The following is a 19,289-nucleotide window of genomic DNA, read 5'->3' on the forward strand; positions in this document are numbered from 1 at the left end:
TCCTATACAATCGATTCGATTGGATTTTTTTTCTTTTTTTGGTTTCGATTCAGTCACACACACACACAACGACATATACCGAAGAATAAACAACAACAAAAATTCGTCCGTTTTACATGACTGAATTTCAAATATCAGAATCAGAAAAATTCTTTGAATTACGCAAGCGTCGGCTGTTTTTTTTTATATAGCCACAAAAGTTCAACAACAGCATGACAATCTTTCTTTCATTCTTTTTGCTGTTACACAATGGAAAAAATCTTGGTTCTGGTTTTTTTTTGCAAAAATAATAATAAAGCTGCTGCTGCTGCTTATGATGTTCTGGTTGTGTGTGTGTGCGTATTTGGCATCAATGAAAAATATCATTCGACACATATACCACCACACCAAAAAAATGTAATGATGATGATGATGATCAAGGCGTTATAAATAAAAATTGCAATTCTCGCCCATCACCATCAAATCTCTTTTTTTAATATTTCAATGTGAATGGCTTCTTCATCATCATCATCAATGATAAATTAATGATGATAACACTAAAAGCTTAGCCTTTTGGGTTAGGAATTTTTTTTTGCCCTCTAGAATGGTTCTAAAATCAAATAAAACAAAATAAATCATCATCATCATCATTGAAGCAAACTTGTTACTTGCGCTGCTGCTAGCAGTATTTCTTTTTATAATTGAGCTAATTATTCGTTTGATGAAAAAATGAATTATTCGGTTCGTTAGAATGAAAAAGAAATTGTTATCATCAAAAAATGAATCTATGTTGTTGTTTTATTTCTGGGTGACAAATAAATTATCAACAATAATTATTTAGAATTTTTTCATACTTCTATGACAAGATTTTTGCCGCAAGATAACAGAATTCTCTCGTTCTCTCTCTCAATGTATTGGTGTGCGTCATTCATATTCCATAGAATTTTTTGAATATCTATGTCGATGATGATGATGATGGTGATTGTCATGCAATTCAATATTCAGACAGGATTGGTGGTGGCCGACACGCATATATTTATATAAACAGAATTCTATGGAATATTCTAATTTTATTGTACTGTGGAATATGTTTTTTTGCTGACAATGTCTTTTTATATTCTGGAATTTAAAAAATTCTTTATATTTTCATAGCTTCTTCTTCATTATAAATTAATGTGAGTTTTTGAGAATTTTTTTCTTTTTGGGGAACTCAAATCAAACAAATAATTTCAATTCGGTCAATCGATGAGGATGATGTTTGGAAATGTTTTGTGCACACACACACACAAATGTTTATTGATTTCAAATTTATGGCCAAAAACAAACCGAAAAAAAACATTCACACAGTGTGTGTCTGTGTGTTGGTTTGGTTTTTTATTAGACAAAAAAAAAATTGAAAAAGAAAGCCAGAACACAGAAACTGCAACAGCAAGCATCATTATTGAATGAAATGTTTTTTTTCTGCTGCAGAATCTGGAATTGAAATTTTTTGCTTTGCTAGAAGAGTGCGTTTTCAAAAATCGAATTGAATTGAATAAACAAAATCTGATTATACCAGAAACTACGACGATGATGATGATGATGATGTTTTTGGAATCGAGTATCATCATTTAAATGTCACCAGAATATCTCTGAATTTTTTTTCGCAAAGAATTAAAATCAGTAGTAGCAGCCGTACTAATAGTAAAAGTGAAAAGACCAAATTCGTGTCCATTAGCAACGATTAGAACGTTTGTTATCGGTATGCCTGTGAGCAGCAACGAACGATTCCAGAGCTTCCGAAAAAAAATTTATGGACCAAAAATGAATGAATGAATCGGGGTTTATATTCGGTGGATTCGGATGAAAACACACAAACATAACAGCAACACACTACTACTAACCAAAACAAAACGAATCAACTGATTTTATTTGACCCTTAAAACCAGCGTAAAAATGGCCATTTAATGGCCCTGAAATAATTTTTTCGATCTGTTTTCGGGACATGGACCAAAAACAAAAAAAAGTCATCATTGTGAAAACACACATCAAACACAAAGCAGCATTGCATGTGCCAGTAGCCATACAATAGAAATGACAATAAAAAAAAGAGTTAAATTGTTCAAAAGGTCAATGAGAAAGTGATTGTGTATTGCCTGTATATGAACCCTCGGTCAACAATTCAATGATGATGATGATGATACCACACGATTGTTTCTGGTGAAATGGAAAGGAAATGTCAAAACCATGAAATGAAATGAAATGAAAATTTCATTTGTGTAGATTGAAAGAGATACACACGATTTGATCAAATGAATGTACAAAATTGAATCCGTGAAAATTTGCGAATGACACAGACAGAATATAACGAAATGGCCATAGAATTTTTTTCAATCAAATTGATTAAAATGAAGCGAATGAAAAAGTAATTGATAAAGTATCAGTTTACAAGAAAAAAAAATATTAATTAAATTAAAGTCAAGTGAAAAGAATATTCTGTTGTTATCATCGAATCATCAATCAATGGAGATAAATAAACCTACAAAATAAACATGGAATACTCATGCGCGATTCGATTTTTTTTAAATTTTGCCATAAAAATCCAAAGAAATCATGATCATCATCTGCTTCTGTTATATCGACGCAATTTTTTTTCACTCGGGTTTCAGGTTTCCATTATACACACACGACACATACTAATTAATATCATCATTGGTGTGTATGTGTATTTCATACCACCCAAAAAAAATCATCATCATCATCGTCATAACTGTAAATAACATGTTTTTCTGTGTGTGTGTGTGTGTATGTATTAATAGATCAACAACAAAGATTAGATTACCAGAAAATATAAAGAGAGGAAAACAACAAAGTTGCTTGCTATGATCCCTCTCCCTCTCTGTATGTTTAACCAGAAAAAAACACAGTAGATTAAACTCTTGATGAAATTTGAATCCCTCTGTGCGTGTGTAGATATATTCTATCCATCTGCTGCTGTTGTTGGTGAGGGGATCCAATGTTTTTTTTTCGCTGCTATAGATGGATAGAATCCATAAAATAAAGACAAATCTCTCGTACTCTTTCGATTCTATGTGGTGTTGAGATATATAGTCAGGTTTTTTTTGCGCGTATGGATTGAAAACAATAAGGTAATTCTGTGAAATGAAATGAAGAAGAAGAAAAAAAAACAAAATCAAGTAATCAACGTGACCGAACAACAACATAATTATAATTATCACACACAGAGAATAAAATGATTGCAATCGTCACCGCCACCATCAACAACTGTCATCATCGTTATTTTTGTTGATCTACAATGACGATGGACACACACACACACACAACCATCGTGATTGTCAAAAGAATGATGGTGGTAAGATAGAGAATAACAAAAAATAATCTTGCCCCCCATTTGGGATGAATGAAAAAAAATCTCGAAAAAACGACAACAATCTTTCAAGGTGAAGCAGCAATAAACACACATCATTAGTAGTGGAATAATTTTTTTCATTTCATTTCATATTTCGGTCTTGTCACATTTTTTTTCTCTATCTCTCCATTATCTCGTTGTTGGTTTTTTTTTTGTTTCATTCAAAATTCAACACACACATTCAGGTTATAATATACCGTAAACAACAACATTGTAAACAAAACAAAAAAAAAACGAAAAAAAAATTCTAACCTGAATGGATCCATCATTCATTCATTTATAATTGTGGTGTACATAATGATAATGATGATGGCCATAATAATGATGATGATGATGATGATAATGTTGATAAACAGCCGGCTTCATTTTCGATTCATTGTTTCGTTTGTTGATTTGAGAGGTGATGGTTGAATTTCATTGTAAAAAAATATTTTTCGGTGTTTGTACCAGTCACATACAGTGGCAGTGTTTAGCCGGCGGTTTTTTCCCCTCCATACACATTTGGCTAGAATATTTTGTTGTTGTTGTTGTTGAAGTCATTCATTTCATATTTCAAGGATACTGTTTTTTTTTCTTTGGATTTCAATGATGATAGTGGATGGTGAAAATAAGTAGTAATAAACATGATGATGATGGCTGCCAGATTCGAGAAAATATGAAATTTTTTTTCCAAATGTCAATGATGAATGGAATGAATGAATGGGGAAAAAATTGACGCCATTGAATATATTGGATACTGGTCGTTGTTTGTTTATTTGTTTGTTTGTTGTTCATGGATCCATCATCATTGAATCTGATATCGGTTTGATTTATTTCCATCTTGATGATGGTGATCAAAAATAGTTGATTTTCCAATTATATAACAGCCATATAAAATGAAAATAAACAGCTGGTTGGCATTGTTTGTTTGTGTGTAAGAGAGTGATGGTGGTGATGGTGAATAAATACCGTATCACAAAATAAATTTCAAATTCAAAAATCATCACTGATAATGATAATGATGATGTTGATGATAATGATATATTCTCTATTCGGATCTAGTTCACCACCATCCATAATCATAATTTATAAATAATAATCCATTATCGTTCTTATGATCATGATGAAAATAATGATGGTGAGATTATAATCTTCAACAACAACAAACAAAAAAAAAACATTTAACACTTTTTATTCCAGATTTTTATATTTTCAGTGCAAACAGTAATTTGGGCCAGATGAAAAAAAAACAATCGATAGTTTACGAAATTGGAATCGATTGTTTTTCTGGGAAAAAAATTCCCCTTTTTTTCTGTTGTTTTTGATTATAAATTACAGAAAAATTAGAATTCAAACTTACAAATACAAGAAAAAAACAATCGAATTGGATTTATAAAAAAACGATAAGGAAAACAAAATAATGGTAATGATTCGACAACAATAGGGCCTGAGCATAATGAATATTTATCTTTTTTTTCTCCAAGATTCGATTATTGTTATTATCATCATCATCATTATGATGAACATGATCATTCATTAAGATTCGATGGACACAAATCCTTGAAATTCAATTTAAATTTTTTTCTTTTCCATGCGGTGAAAAAATACGTTGTCTCTAAAATGATTTTTTTTTTGTTGTTTGTTTGTTTGTTCCATTGATGGATTGGCAAAAACATTTCAATTATAGACATTGGTCTATGATCATTTTTTTTGTAAAAAAAATGATTCTTTGTCATTTGTCGTATGTTGTTATCATCATCATCATCATACAATTATCCATCAGATTATCATCATTATGATGACCAAAACATAAAAAACAAAATGAATATAATTTGTCCCCTTTTTCATTCATCATTACTAATGATCATCATATATCCAAAATGAATAAATAAATGACAAATGTATGGAAATGTTTTGTATATATAGAATTTTAACCCATTATTGAAAATTGAAATTGAATTGATAATCTCTTATGGTTTGTTTGTTTGTTAGTTTGTTTGTAATAAATGAAAATGATCCATTGAATGAAATAACAGACAATTATTATTATTTGTGCATGTCCATTTAAGATGAAATTAAATAAAGAACAAATTCACTATAACAAATGGACAATTACATCAAAATGGTGGTTAAAAGTCCTGAATTAAGAAATCATTATCCAATGAAAAGTAGTAGGAGGAGAAGGAGAAAAAAAATGTCAATGAATAAACAACATGAACATGAATAGGGCGGATTTGAACCGTTTTTTTTCATTGATGATGATGATTATGATTATCATTGAAGCAAATCATATGAAAAATCTTGCCAGTGGCCACATAAAAAACAATGTCGAATCAAAATAAAAAAAAGATTCTCATCATCATTTTCATTGATATTCGATCATTATTGTCAATTATGACGAAATGAATGGTTGAATAATCAGAATAATAATAATGATCAATGTGGAATAATTAAGACGACAAAACAACAATTCTTTTTTAGAGAACAGAACAAGACAACTTTATTTGAAAAAAAACAAAAGAATTACAAATACAAATACACAGATAGATAAATACTATTTATCGACGTTTTGATGATGATTTTGGATGAATGACTGTAACGGCCGATCGGCCATGAATGGTTAGATCAAGAAATTGTCCATCACCATCATCATTACCATCGTTATTGTCCCGATCATTCAATGTTTTAGTAGTAATTTGTCCATTAACAGAATTTATTGTTGCTGTCGGACGAGAAGAGACTATTTGTCTCATATTACCTGTCGTCTTCGATGATGATGATCGTTGATATTGATCCATCAATGGATTATTTGCTATTGTTTCACCATCATCATTTATAATATCCGAATCATTTTCATTCAAATTATTATTATCAGCATCATCATAGGCAAGTATCGATAATATCGATGGTGATGATGATGATGAGTATAAATTCGATGCGGCGTTAGTCGTTGCTGTTGATGCTGATTTTATCGATGATGATGATGATGGTGGTGGCAATTGTGGTCGAACCAGCATTGTTGTCGTTGGAACACTATCACCATCACCACCATTTTTTTCAAATGAATTCAATTTATATAATAATAAATTCAATTTACGTAATAGCTGTTCATTTTCACGACAAACAAGTTCATGATCACGTACTAAGCGATTACGTTGTAGATTAATTTGAACATTTTCCACACTGAATCACGAATGAGATTGTGACAGAAATGAATCAAATTTTGATGAAAAAATTTGTATCGAAAGAAAAAAATCCCAACTTACCGTAAAACTTCATTTTCTTTCATATATTTTCGCAGAAGATTTTGCTGTTCATCGTTATCCATAGATTGATTTTTATCCGAAAATTGTTCTGACGAATCAATCATTGATTGTTGCAGCGGTTGTTGAATACTCCACATTTGATGACAATTTTGTCGTAGATATTGATTTTCCATTCGTAACATACGTACTTCACGTTTTAAACTCAATATAAGTAATTCACGTGGATCCTATTGATGATTAGAATTGTTTATGCGATTCAATTTTGGCAAGAAAATTTATATTTAAAAACAACAACAAAACAAACCATTTGAACCACTGGATTCATTCGTACACGTTTTGCACGTGATGCATATCGTAATGTGCTAATTGTTTCCTGTGAATCACATTTCAATGATGATACACAGGCAATCTGGTTTAATGAAATAAAAACAAACAAACAAAATTAAATTGAAAATATGGGAATGAATAGAATACTGCAAATGAATGATGGATTCATTCATTCAATCATAAGAGTAGGAGAAACATTTACATTTAAAAAAAACCAAATGTTTATCATTTGGTTGAAAATGATAAATATTAAATAACAAAAAAAAACAAACCATATGTCTCGATTTCGACTACGGAAAAAACGAACATGGTTTCTAATCATTAAACGGCAAAAAGCGAGAGAGAATCCAAATAACAGGGAAAAAATAACATTCTGGTGTTTTTTCTCTTGCCAGGATTCTTCCCTGGGTCAATGAAACCGAAACACACACACACATGAGTTATACAAACGGTTTTTTTTCACACAAAAACCAAAACGTTCTGGTTTTCATAAATTTTTCTGGTTTTTTTTATTTCATTTTAATTGTCATCGTCATCATCACGATCAAACCGCGTGTGTGTATGTCATTGTCATTGTCATCGGTTAGAGTTGAATTGATGATGACAATTTTCAAATTGGAACCGAGAAAAAAAACACGCACATGCAATTTTGTCATCATCATCAATGAATTGTTTGATTTTTAATGTTGACAAACAAAAAAAAATAAAATTGAGAAAACGGTAAATTCCAATTTTTACCTCGATGGCTGATTATCATTTACCCATTCACATTGGAATATTTTCTGAATATGATTTTTCTCACCATCATTGTATATTTGAATGAATTTTTCATTTATTTCTCACTAATCAATCATCAATGTAATCGGAAGAAATTCATTGAAAAAAATTTCCTTTTTTTTCACAACAACATTTTTTCCATCATCAAGTTTCCGATAGCACATGATGATGATGATAGAAGAATGTGATTTATGAATGTGAAGGTTTTTTTTTCTTTCTTTCTTTTTTGTTTGTTTGTTTGGTTTATTCTTGTTGAAAAACCAAACTGAAAGGAAAGAAAGAAAAATTGATAAGAAAATTAAAACGAACAACATTCATTCATTCATTCATTCAATTAAAAGTTAAAGTTCTGTTGTTTTCGTTGATCATTCACATGTCCGTCGTCGACGACTATGGTGGCAATCATCGCCGACTATATGGCGCGGCCATCATATTACAATTTCATACTAATCATCATTTTAAATATTTGAAACTTGTAATAATTCAGACACAGGAAAAAGAGAAAAGTATTTTTTTCTGTGTGTTCAAGAATTTGTTGTTGTTTGGAGCCAAATGAATGATGTATGTTTTTGATTGAATGAATGAAAAAGACGAACCTTACACATACCCCACACACACATACATACACACAAATACAATATACAAACACGAATCGTAAATGAAAATAGATTGTTTTTCTCGTGCAGAATGTATGAATGAGTCAGATTTTTCTCCATTCTTAGATAATAAGTAGTATAATAAAATTGAAACAAAAAAAAGAAAAAGAATCATCATTTTTGTTACGCAAGCTATGTCGTGCCACGCATTTTTTTTCTTGGTTTGGCCACAAGACAAGACAAATTCTTTCATTTTCCAATTTTTCCTCTGACCTAGCAATAGCAAAAAGAAGAAGGGAGCAGCCAACGTGATCATCATCATCATCATCAAATCAAATTTCATTGATTTTTCTCAAATGATGATGGCCACCAGTCACACGAAATATATTCTAAAATAAACACAACAAATACAAGAATGTTTGTAGCCAGGCGACCAACCGGCGCGGCTGGCTAGCCACGCATGAATCTATTTATCATTCTATCTATCTATCTATCAATTGAACATTGTTTCAAACTTATTAATGATTATTATGATCATCATCGTTTGTTTTGTTTTTTTTTTGATGAACGATGAAGCAATTAATCAAGATGATGTGTGTGTGTGTGTGTGTGCATATTAAACTTAGTTTTTTATAGATAGATACCACACTCACCATCAAAGTCATGCCATTACCCGAAAGACTATCGGCCAATAATTTCGTCAATGTACTATCACGATATGGTATATGACCTGTACGACGTTTTGGATCAGCTAAACAAGCGATACAATTCCCTATAATGAAAAGATTTATTTAAATTACATGAAAAAGTGTAGGATGTAAGATTGGCGGCAAGATTTTCATATTTTGATGATGATGAAGATGCGGCATTTGCATCATCATCAACAACAACAACAATCAATTGATGAAGAGATGAAGAGCAAAAAATAGGAAAAAAGGAAAAAATGATTTAATAATAATCATAATTAATTAGTTTTTTCCTCGATACATAATCGTCGGATGTTTGTTGATAGTCAATCGGGCATTTGGTTGGGCCCAGAAGCTCATCATCATCATCATCATTGAAACTAAGGATGGATTTGATTCATGCAAAACAAAACAAAACACATTCATTGGTGGCAATGGATAAAGTAAAAAAAAATTTGGCAAAAAAGGCGCGGCATTGTGTGTGTGTGTCCGACAATCGCCAAAATGAAATTATTAGGCCGGGTAAAATACAAACGATGATGATGGTGCATGGTGATATGAAAGAAAAAAATTCCGAAAAGCAAAATAAAGCCGGGAATTAATGATATGAAAATTTTTCTTTTTTTTTTTTGTTTTACCGTTTCATCATCTTTGTTTTTGTTTAGAAAAACTTACCAAGCACAAGTAATGAACGATTTATGTTATTTGCCTCGACAAATGTACCACCTTTACTATTCGTACGTTTAGTTTTTTCACTGCCCGCTAAATCAACTAAACAAAGACGGCCTTCTTTACGGATAAATCCCTTTGATGGATTGATAATTAATCAGCAAATGAAATGAACGAACGAACGAAGACAGGAATCAAAAAGCAAAAAGTAGAAAAAATGGATTAATCATAAAACATGTGCGAAATAGTTGAAAACAAAAAAAAAATTATGATTAAAATTTCCATCATCATCATCATCATCATCACGTTTGCAGTGTGTTTTGTTCATTAATCTTGAAAAATCTAAAGATTATCTTGTTGGGAGCCTTTATAGGATTATTTTTTTCTTTCGTTTCCATGTCGGAATCTTATTTTCTTTCTTTCAAAGATTGACTATACCTGTGGATCATCAGGATCGGCAATCTCGGAAAACAAATTGATTGTCATAACTGAATGGCTACGGCTTGAATTTTCATTCATACTGTGGCTTCGTACTTGACGATTTTTACAACCTATAAATAGATAGAGATATGCAGAAAAGAAAATGAAAAAAAAATTATGAAAATCAATAAGTTTCCGATCAACAACAAACAAAAAAAAACAAAAAAAAATTGCGCTTCTTCTCTTTTTTGTCAAGTCCAGACGACTAGACACTACTAGTGGCAACTGACAAACAAACGAAACGAACCAAAGAATAGAAAACAAAGATCGACAAAATTTGATAACCCAAAAAACTAGATATCTAGGATAGATAGCAAAGACAATTGAAACAACAACAAGAGAGAAACTTAATTTAATTTTAAATCAAATCAACCCAATCAAACATGAATGTTATTTTGTATTTTGGATATCGATATTTCGGCATTTCGATATTTTCTCCTTCTATTGTTTGATTCTCACTTGTCGGAATTGATGAAAAACAGAACAATGTTGGTGGCAGCTATCCATATCATTTATCTATCTATCTATTTAATTTATTCGATAAATTGAATCAAAAAAAAGAATGTCGAAGATTCTTGCTTGCCTGATCGATGATGGTGGCTATCTATCTATCTATTTATCTAGTCAGTCTATTCACTGACAAGCCGAAAGCCAGAAGAACCGGTCATCATCATCAACTTAGGTCAGACTCAACACACACACACACACACACAGATGAATGAACGAAAAAAAACTGTTTGATAATTGTTGATAATTCGATTAAAAACATTCATTGTTATCGATCCATTGTCATTGCCGTTCAAAGATAGAAGAATGAAAGAAAAATAAAAGCTTTTTTTCTCTGGTTCCAAAAGGATTGTCATTACATTTTATTTCAACAAATGGAATGAATTCAATATTCCAAAAAAAAAGATAACAACGACAACGACGAAAAAATTGATTATACCGGCCTTTTTCCATTGAGCTGAAAACAACACAGACCACCGGAATGATTAAAAAATACATTTTTCAGATCTATAAATCTCAAAATTCAAATAATACCTAATTGTTATCGATTTGAAATCTATCTATGAATGTAGTAAACTTGCAGTTAAAGTTATAGTTTCAATATATATGTACAAACACACAATGTACATCTCTCGAAGAATGTGGTTCATGAAAGGTTCCCTCTTATTATTTACTGTTTGCATTATTTCATTCTAAATCAAATTCTCAACAACAACAACAACAAAACATTTTGTTGTAATTGGATCAAAAAATTATCGTTTATGATATTTATGATGATTATGATTATGAATTGAATTTCAACAACAATAAATAAAATCAACAACCGACGACAACGACAACGACGACGACGACGTCGGCAAAAAAAAATAATCTATAATAACCCTCACATGAACAATGGCTAATAATAATAATAATAATAACCAAACGACAACAACCAACCAACCGACCAGCAGCAGCAGCAAATTGGATCGGTATTCAATAATATCAAGTGTGTGTGCGTGTGTGTGTGTGTTGATGATGGGAATGAAATATGAAATCACAGAAACATAAGTTTGGGATTTATATTGACAATAGAGAAAAATTGTCAATACAAACACACGACCCAAGACACAATAGATTATGAGTGTATGTGTTTTGTGTGTCTGTGATTATTATTCATATTCATTTAGTTGGATCAAAAACTTATAGACAAAAATATTGAATGAGAGAAAAATGATTATTTTCGTTCATAGCATTGATGGATGAACTATATCTATTATGATGATTATGATGACAATTATTCGATTCGATTGATATGAATCAAAAAAATCCTGGTTATTACTTCTTTGTTTGGTTCTCTGCCTTCTGAAGTGTATTCTCATCATCAAAACATTGCTAACAGTCAAACAGACTAGCCTTGTACTGAATATGAACCGAAAACAATCAATCAATATTTCAAAAATTAGTAATGGATGAATAATCATTGATTGATTGATCGATTATTATTATCGATACATATTTTCATAAATGTCATCATCTATAATGATCGAAAAACAATATTGTTTTTTTTTGGTCTAATGGAAAAATATCGCAGTAAGATAGTCGAGATTGTTGTTGACAATTTTGATAAAATTTGCCGAGAAGCAGGAATCGATATCTCTATAAACTAGCTCATAACTGAGAAATTGTTTTTTTATTTCAAGTTGAATTTAAAAATTTTTAAATCTAAATTCAAATGTTTTTTTGGGCATTTTTTAAATTGGAAAAATTTTCTTGTGAATAACAATCGATTCATCAAATCATTCCAGAAACTGAATGTTCTAAATAAAAAAAAACCAGAAATAATAATTAGAAATCAATGGATCAAAACCAATCAAACACACACACACCCTTCATCGTTATATGCACTTGACATTGTTGTCAACACAGAGAAAAATTCAAATTCATCGTTCAACAAAAAAAATGACAAAAAATCACACAATTACACATCAGAAATTGTGTTAGTGTCTTTCTTTTGAGCGAAAAAAATCGTAAATTTTGTTTGTTAAACAAAATCAATTTCATCAACCAAGTACCAACTATCCACCCACAAACACACACATGATCATTTGTATTGTGGACTTTTTTTCTTTCTCTCTCTGTCTATCACAGTTATTGATGCTCATTAAATGACCGAAAATCAAGTCCTTGTTGTTGTTGTTATATGTTGTCCGAATGCTAAATGGATAATGATGGAAGAATGTCATCCAAAAAAACTGGAACCGACTTTTATTCAGAAAATCACTGTGTGTGTGTGAGTGAATTTTGAAAACGATTTCGAGCCAGATTAACGAAAATCAACAAAAACAACAATTTTTTTTCGTTGTTGTTTGGATGCTCACTGTACTTGTCAACAACACACACATACACACAGAACTTGTGTAATTCAAATTTCAAAAAGTTTGAATTACACAAGTTCCTTCAAACAACAACAACAACAAAACATACCATTACATACACAGAGAAAAATACTAGACTATAATATAGTGTAGTGATTGTTTTCTGGGCATCAAATTTTAACATCATTAATTTTAAATAAAATATAAAAAAAACAACAACATAACCATTTGGGAACCACATTCATTCATTCAAATGGATTGCAATTGAACAGAAAAAAAGGAGCGAACAATTTCTGGATTCTCAGTATGGTGGCCATTCATATTATTCTATTGAGTGTGTGTATGGAAATGACATCTTTCATAACACACACACACACATACAGAGAGAGAGATACAGAGGACATGTTTTTTTAGTTTGACTAATTGATGATCTCACTGTGTGTGTATGTGCATACGCCATTCCAATTGGATTCACAATTCACAATCATCATCATCATTATTGTTGTTTGGACTATGGACGCCCAGCATGTTTCTAGATTTTTGTCAGCCCTTTTTTCTAGCTGACTGCATAGATCTGCTTTCTTCAAATTCATCGTCAAATTTTATCAAATGTCATATATTGATGACCACAAATATACCGATATGGTGATCTATTGTGGTCTTCAACCCCAGTGATTATGCAAAATAATAGGTGAATGGATGTGGATGGAGCAAATTGAACTCAATTTTTGTTCATTGAAAATTATCTAAAAATGATGTTCAGTGAAAAACAAATCTAAATCCATTAGGTAATGATAATGAGGATGTTTTTTTAAATTGAAAAAAATAATGATCATATCGTGGAGTAATCACAATAAATGAAAGAATCATCATCATCATTGATGATGATCTGAATAATGATGGATAAAATGGGGCCATTCATAGCGAAATCCTTTACAGGATTGAAGGATTCATCATCATGGATTATCAACGACAAATGATTTTTATATAAAAAAAGAAACACGAAAACTAACCTTCTTCAAGTACGCCTTCAAGATCGCCCAAATCTTCACATTCAACTTTGAATAGATTTTCAGCATAGAAACCACGATCTTTTGACCAACGTACATTTAATGATCGTGTGGATGGATTCAATAGATCCAGTACCTGAGAAAAAGAGAAAGAAAAGCATAGAAATTCAAAAGTCAATTTTTTGTGAAATTAATGTCAAAAAAAAAACTAAAAATACAGATCATCATCATTCTCATCTGTGCACACATATATAATCCATTATCATGGATAACGGATTTATTTTGATTCATTTAATAAATTCAAAGCTTTCAATAAAGATGATGATGATTTAGAATTAATAGATTGAGAAATTTTTTGAAAAATTTTACCTGTTCATTATAAACCTCTAGATATGAAACGGTTATTATATAAAGTAATGTTTGATCACGACTTTTACGTCGTTTTATCTGTTCAAATAAATATGCAAATGATAGCTGTATAATACCAATATTTGGTGAGGAATTTTTCATTGTTTCGTCGATATTCAATGATTCATTGATGGAATCTGGTGGCTGTGATTTTGAACGTCGTTTATTCGACGACGATGATGATGTTTTCTTCGCAGAATTTCCAGCTGATGAATATCGTGCAAACTGAAATGCATTTCCGGTTAGTGTATATGTTTTTCCAGTACTTGTTTGTCCATATGCAAATACTGTACATGCAAAACTTGAATGTGAAACAGAAAAAAATTTATCCGAAATTTAATTATGAAAATTATCATTTGTCATTTACCCATCTAATGCCATATCGATTAATCTTTTAACACCAGAATGTTCAAACACTTGTTCTTGGCTAGCTTCAGGTTCAAATACAACATTAAATGCAAATGATCGGCTTACATTGGCAATGGTATCTTCAACCTGAAAGGGAACAAAAAAAAAATTTAATCAACATCAATTGAATGGCGCCATAATGTCGTAAATGTGCAGAAAAAAATTTTTCCTGATTAAATCTTGTTTATCATTATCATTTTTTTTTATTTTTTTAGATTTTACCTGAATTTGACCAGCCGCTGGAAATGTTATAGCCGTCAATTGATGATGTTGTTGATGATGATGAGCATCAATTTCACCACCACCACCATTAACATACTGTTGTCTTTGGTCCGTTGTTGTTGTTGTTGTTGAATTAATCGTGCTCGTCTTCGTCGTAGTTGTCTCGGCTCGTTGGCTAATCAATTTATTCAAGTTGCTGCTGTTGTTATTATTTGTTGTCGTCGTCAATGATGTTGACGTTCGTGGCCGAGTAATTATGGGCCTCACTCTGTGTTGTTGTTGTTGTATGTTCAGCCATCAAGTCAAACAAATAACAACCAATCAGCCAACAACAACAAATCGAAACCATGAAGAATGTCGACAACAACAGCGTAAATCAACAATGAAAAAAAAAGAAAAATCATTAGACGAAGAAGAAAAAAAGCAGTAGAAAAAATCTGGTCTTCGTTGTGAAAAATTTAAAAGTAAATGGACCCTCTGGGTCTTCTTGTTTACCCATCATCATCATCATCATCATCCATCAAAATCCATCAACAACAAGGACCTCAAACCTTGGGGCTTAACATCATTGTTGTTGTTAAACATGCAGATAGTTTAGGTAGTTCAGTTAGGTCGTCGACCACGACTACAACAACAAAGAGCGAACAAACAACGATGGTGGTGATGATGATGGTTGTTTGTTGTTGATGATGACTTTATTATTATTCTGATTTGAACTAAAATGATTTTTTTCCACCTTTTCAAAATTGCACATTCACACACACTGAGGGAGAGAGATTATCATCATGTGGATAAAAGTAAGTAGTGGCGATGATAACACAAGGTGATAAATCATTACCAACGAGAAAGAAAGAAAGAAAAAAAAATCGACATTTTACATTACCTGCAATTTAAATGGAATAATATTTTTTTTTCTCGTTGAAATTTGATACCACAAAAAAAACAAAGCGAAAAAAAATTGCTAAACAACAACAACAAAAATTTACTAACCTGATGACAACATTAATATTATGTTCATTCTGGCCCGGCGATGATGACGATGATGATGATGATGATTGATTCAATAATGATGAATCATTGATCATTTCATTATCATTAAACATTATGATTATTATTGATAATTAGATTTTTCGACGGATAATAATTTAGATTTCATTAAATTTTGTTTTTTGATCCCAGGATAATAAAAAAAAATCAACAAAGTGAGTGTGAGAACAAAAATTTGCTAGCCTAAAACAACAACAAAACGATTCATAACAGCAAGGCAATGAACGAATGAGCCAAAAACACACACACAGGAAACCATGGTAACCGTTTGTCTAGTTCCAGAAACAACAAACAAAAACAAACAGAATTTCTCAATTCTAATTTTGTTTCGATTGTTATTATCCATAAATCAGAAAATCAACCGATAATTTCAAAAAAAAAATTAAAGTGAGAAAACTATCATTATCATCATGAAAACGGTATATTTAACATGATGGATGACCACACAAGTTGTTGGTGGTGGTCATCATCAATTTAAATGTCCATGTAAATATCATTGACATGATGATGATGATGATGATGAACATTCAATAATCATCATCATCATTTTTCCATCAAAATTCAATGATCATGGTGGTCATCATCGTGTGAAAATTGCATAGATGATGATAATATTATGCATATATGGGAAAAAACCCCCATAAGATAACGAAATCGATATCAGTTTTCAGATGAAAACCAAGTATCCCATCAACATTGCATCAATGATGTCCATGTGTATGTGTGTCTTTTCAATCAAAGATCAAATGAAAAAAAATTATCGACATTCAAATTTGCTTTTTTTCCACAATCAATCGATACCTCTCTAATCGATGAGGTTGTTCGAAAAACTTGTTTAGAGACACACTTTCAATGGCAAGTTTTTTTAACCGAAACAAAAAAAAATTATCCCGAAGAAGAATCTTGCAAGAATGAAAAAAAAGATTAAAGATAATTGACTTTGACCATGATGATTATGATTATGATGGTCAAAGTACGATAATCTTTGAAAAACAAACAAACAAATCGTTGGCCATCATGATAATCAGATGGATCATCATTTTGAAATGAAAATTTTTTTTCATTCTCCTCCTTCATCATGATGATGATGATGTCTAAAAAACCTACAATCATCAGAAGAATGTGATGATTTTGTTTCCTTTTTAAGAAAGAAAGAAAAAAGAAAAAAAGATTCATTCGTTTGATTTTATCAATAAAACAAAAATACTTCATCACTAATACCTGGTAACTAGAACTGACAATTATCATCAACAACATCTTGTTGAGAAAAATTGTTTGCGCGCGCGAGCCATCATCATCCTGAATGGATAATGGTGTGATGATGATCACATGTATCGTGTGTGTGTGTGTGTGAGATGTATACAAAATGCCAAACATACCAGAAAACAGAAATCGATGGATCATCATGATGATGATCATGGATAAAATGTCAGCCAAAAAAAGGTATTGTGATGGTGGTGGATGGTGGAAAAAACACATCAACATGATGAAAATCGTTTTTTCCTTTTCTTCTTCTTCTCACACTGTACACATAACATAATCTTGGTTGGTGGCCTCGTCGTCTTCTTCATCGACGTCGTCGTCGTTTTCGATGTCCATTTGTCTGTCTCGCGACGACGTCGACGATAACTATCGTCGATCTGTCTGTGGATCATTGAAAAAAAAGAAATTCTTTTTTCACATTTCACACACAAATGGAGAAAATATCTTCAATCACCAATTTCTTCGTCAATGTGTAACAGATATCGTGGCGATTTGGTTGTTTATTTGTTTTTTTTTCGAACGTTTTGCCTCGAATTAGGGATAGTTTGATGATGATGATGATCATTGATCAGTGATGATTGGCCATTGGCCATATCGCTGAAAAAAAGAAAAAAAAACATTTGATAATTCGTTTCACAGCCAACAAATTCTTCATCACCTTGTTTGTAGTTGATCATCATCATCATCATTATTGATCTGGCCAACAGATGATAATCAGATCTTTGAAATTTTTTAGTGGTGATCGTCGTCGTTGTTGTTGTTGTTCAGAGAGAAAAAAATTCCAAACGATGATGATGATGACCTGTAAAATAGATTATTATTATTATCATCATCAGGTAGTCAAACAAACAACCAACGATCATCATCGAATGATTATATAATTACTTTTTAGAATAAATAAAAAATATATTGTAAATTGAATTTGGTTCGTTTGGTGGTCTATGATGAAACCATTTATGGTTGTATCCAAATTTCTTTAGAAAATCCAAATTCTTGATGAATCATTAGATCATTAGATGCCTCGATCGATTAAATCACAATTTACAAAACAAAACTGAAAAATCGAATCCAAAAAAAAAAAAAATTCGGGGGCTATAATCATCCAGTTGTTATTAATATAACATATATGTGATTACTATTGCTACCCAATATGCTCATGAATTTTTTTATTTTTTTTTTTTTTTGAAAACGATAAACGAGTTAAACTAAACACAAGTTACCTTTCGCCACTTCACACCATCATTATCATTATTATCATCAATTTATTCGAAAGGAAAAAAAATATGTTCGAATCTTGACCTCTAGCCATAAAATGAGAATGAGAATCCCAAAAAAAAAATGAAATAAAATAAACAAAACAATCAAATTGACTTAACATATAGCAAACAAACAAACACACACACAAATACACACTAACAACTAAACTAGTAATCTGATGATGATGAGTAAATGATAATCATGGTCACAAACAAACAACCAAAAATCAACCATCTGGCCTGCAAAAAAAAAATTTTTAAAAACGTAGCCACGTTTAGCCCCTTAATCAAGAAGGTGGAGTGGAATGGATGAAAAAAAACATTAGGTCAAAGGTCGATGATGATGAATATTATCATTCATCATATGTGTGTGTGTGTGTGTATGGAATCGAGGAGGTCATCATCAAGCTTGTTACACATAGACATTTTTATATTCTCATTTTCATTGTGAGAAATCGAACAAATGTGTGTGTGTGTGTGTGGTGGTCGTGGTCATAATAATCATTATCATTATTATGGTGATGATAGGCACATCCGATCAACATCAACAATGATGATGATCGAAACATTTTTCTTTTTTTTTCTCGTTGGTTAGTTAGCAGTTCGATGATGATGATGATGATTTAGCCAACAAAAAAAAGAA

The 19,289-nt window shown here is 31.2% G+C and overlaps 2 protein-coding genes across 6 annotated transcripts in view; both read right to left on the reverse strand.

Annotated features, from left to right (window-relative positions):
* The window catches only part of LOC124497325 (uncharacterized), a 33,660-nt gene extending 29,035 nt beyond the window's left edge, over nucleotides 1–4,625 (reverse strand). The window contains exon 1 of one of the 2 annotated variants that reach the window (XM_075732768.1): nucleotides 3,641–4,625. The gene's annotated coding sequence lies outside the window, so the exon portion shown is untranslated. The remainder of the gene's footprint in view (nucleotides 1–3,640) is intronic. The other variant, XM_075732766.1, reaches the window with a different exon arrangement.
* Nucleotides 4,626–5,840: 1,215 nt separating this feature from the next.
* LOC124497218 (kinesin-like protein KIF12) lies at nucleotides 5,841–18,429 on the reverse strand. 4 transcript variants are annotated; one of them, XM_075732772.1, is made up of 14 exons: nucleotides 18,276–18,429; nucleotides 18,049–18,192; nucleotides 17,845–17,987; nucleotides 17,507–17,771; nucleotides 15,081–15,348; nucleotides 14,818–14,945; nucleotides 14,412–14,751; nucleotides 14,046–14,178; nucleotides 10,127–10,239; nucleotides 9,695–9,824; nucleotides 8,987–9,105; nucleotides 6,938–7,042; nucleotides 6,634–6,860; nucleotides 5,841–6,550 (listed from the first exon to the last, which is right to left on the reverse strand). In XM_075732772.1, exons 6-14 carry the CDS (start codon nucleotides 14,829–14,831, stop codon nucleotides 5,926–5,928), a joined length of 1,806 nt encoding a protein of 601 aa, XP_075588887.1. In that variant the 5' UTR covers nucleotides 14,832–14,945; nucleotides 15,081–15,348; nucleotides 17,507–17,771; nucleotides 17,845–17,987; nucleotides 18,049–18,192; nucleotides 18,276–18,429; the 3' UTR covers nucleotides 5,841–5,925. The 4 variants fall into 4 exon arrangements, with proteins under 4 accessions (XP_075588887.1, XP_075588886.1, XP_046916795.2 ...); XM_075732771.1 differs by having other exon boundaries at nucleotides 17,507–17,987; XM_047060839.2 differs by lacking the exons at nucleotides 17,507–17,771; nucleotides 17,845–17,987; nucleotides 18,049–18,192; nucleotides 18,276–18,429 and adding an exon at nucleotides 16,071–16,290.
* Nucleotides 18,430–19,289: the final 860 nt, after the last annotated feature.

This window comes from Dermatophagoides farinae, chromosome 7 (genome assembly GCF_024713945.1).
Source record: "Dermatophagoides farinae isolate YC_2012a chromosome 7, ASM2471394v1, whole genome shotgun sequence".
NCBI classification, from domain to species: Eukaryota; Metazoa; Arthropoda; class Arachnida; order Sarcoptiformes; family Pyroglyphidae; genus Dermatophagoides; species Dermatophagoides farinae.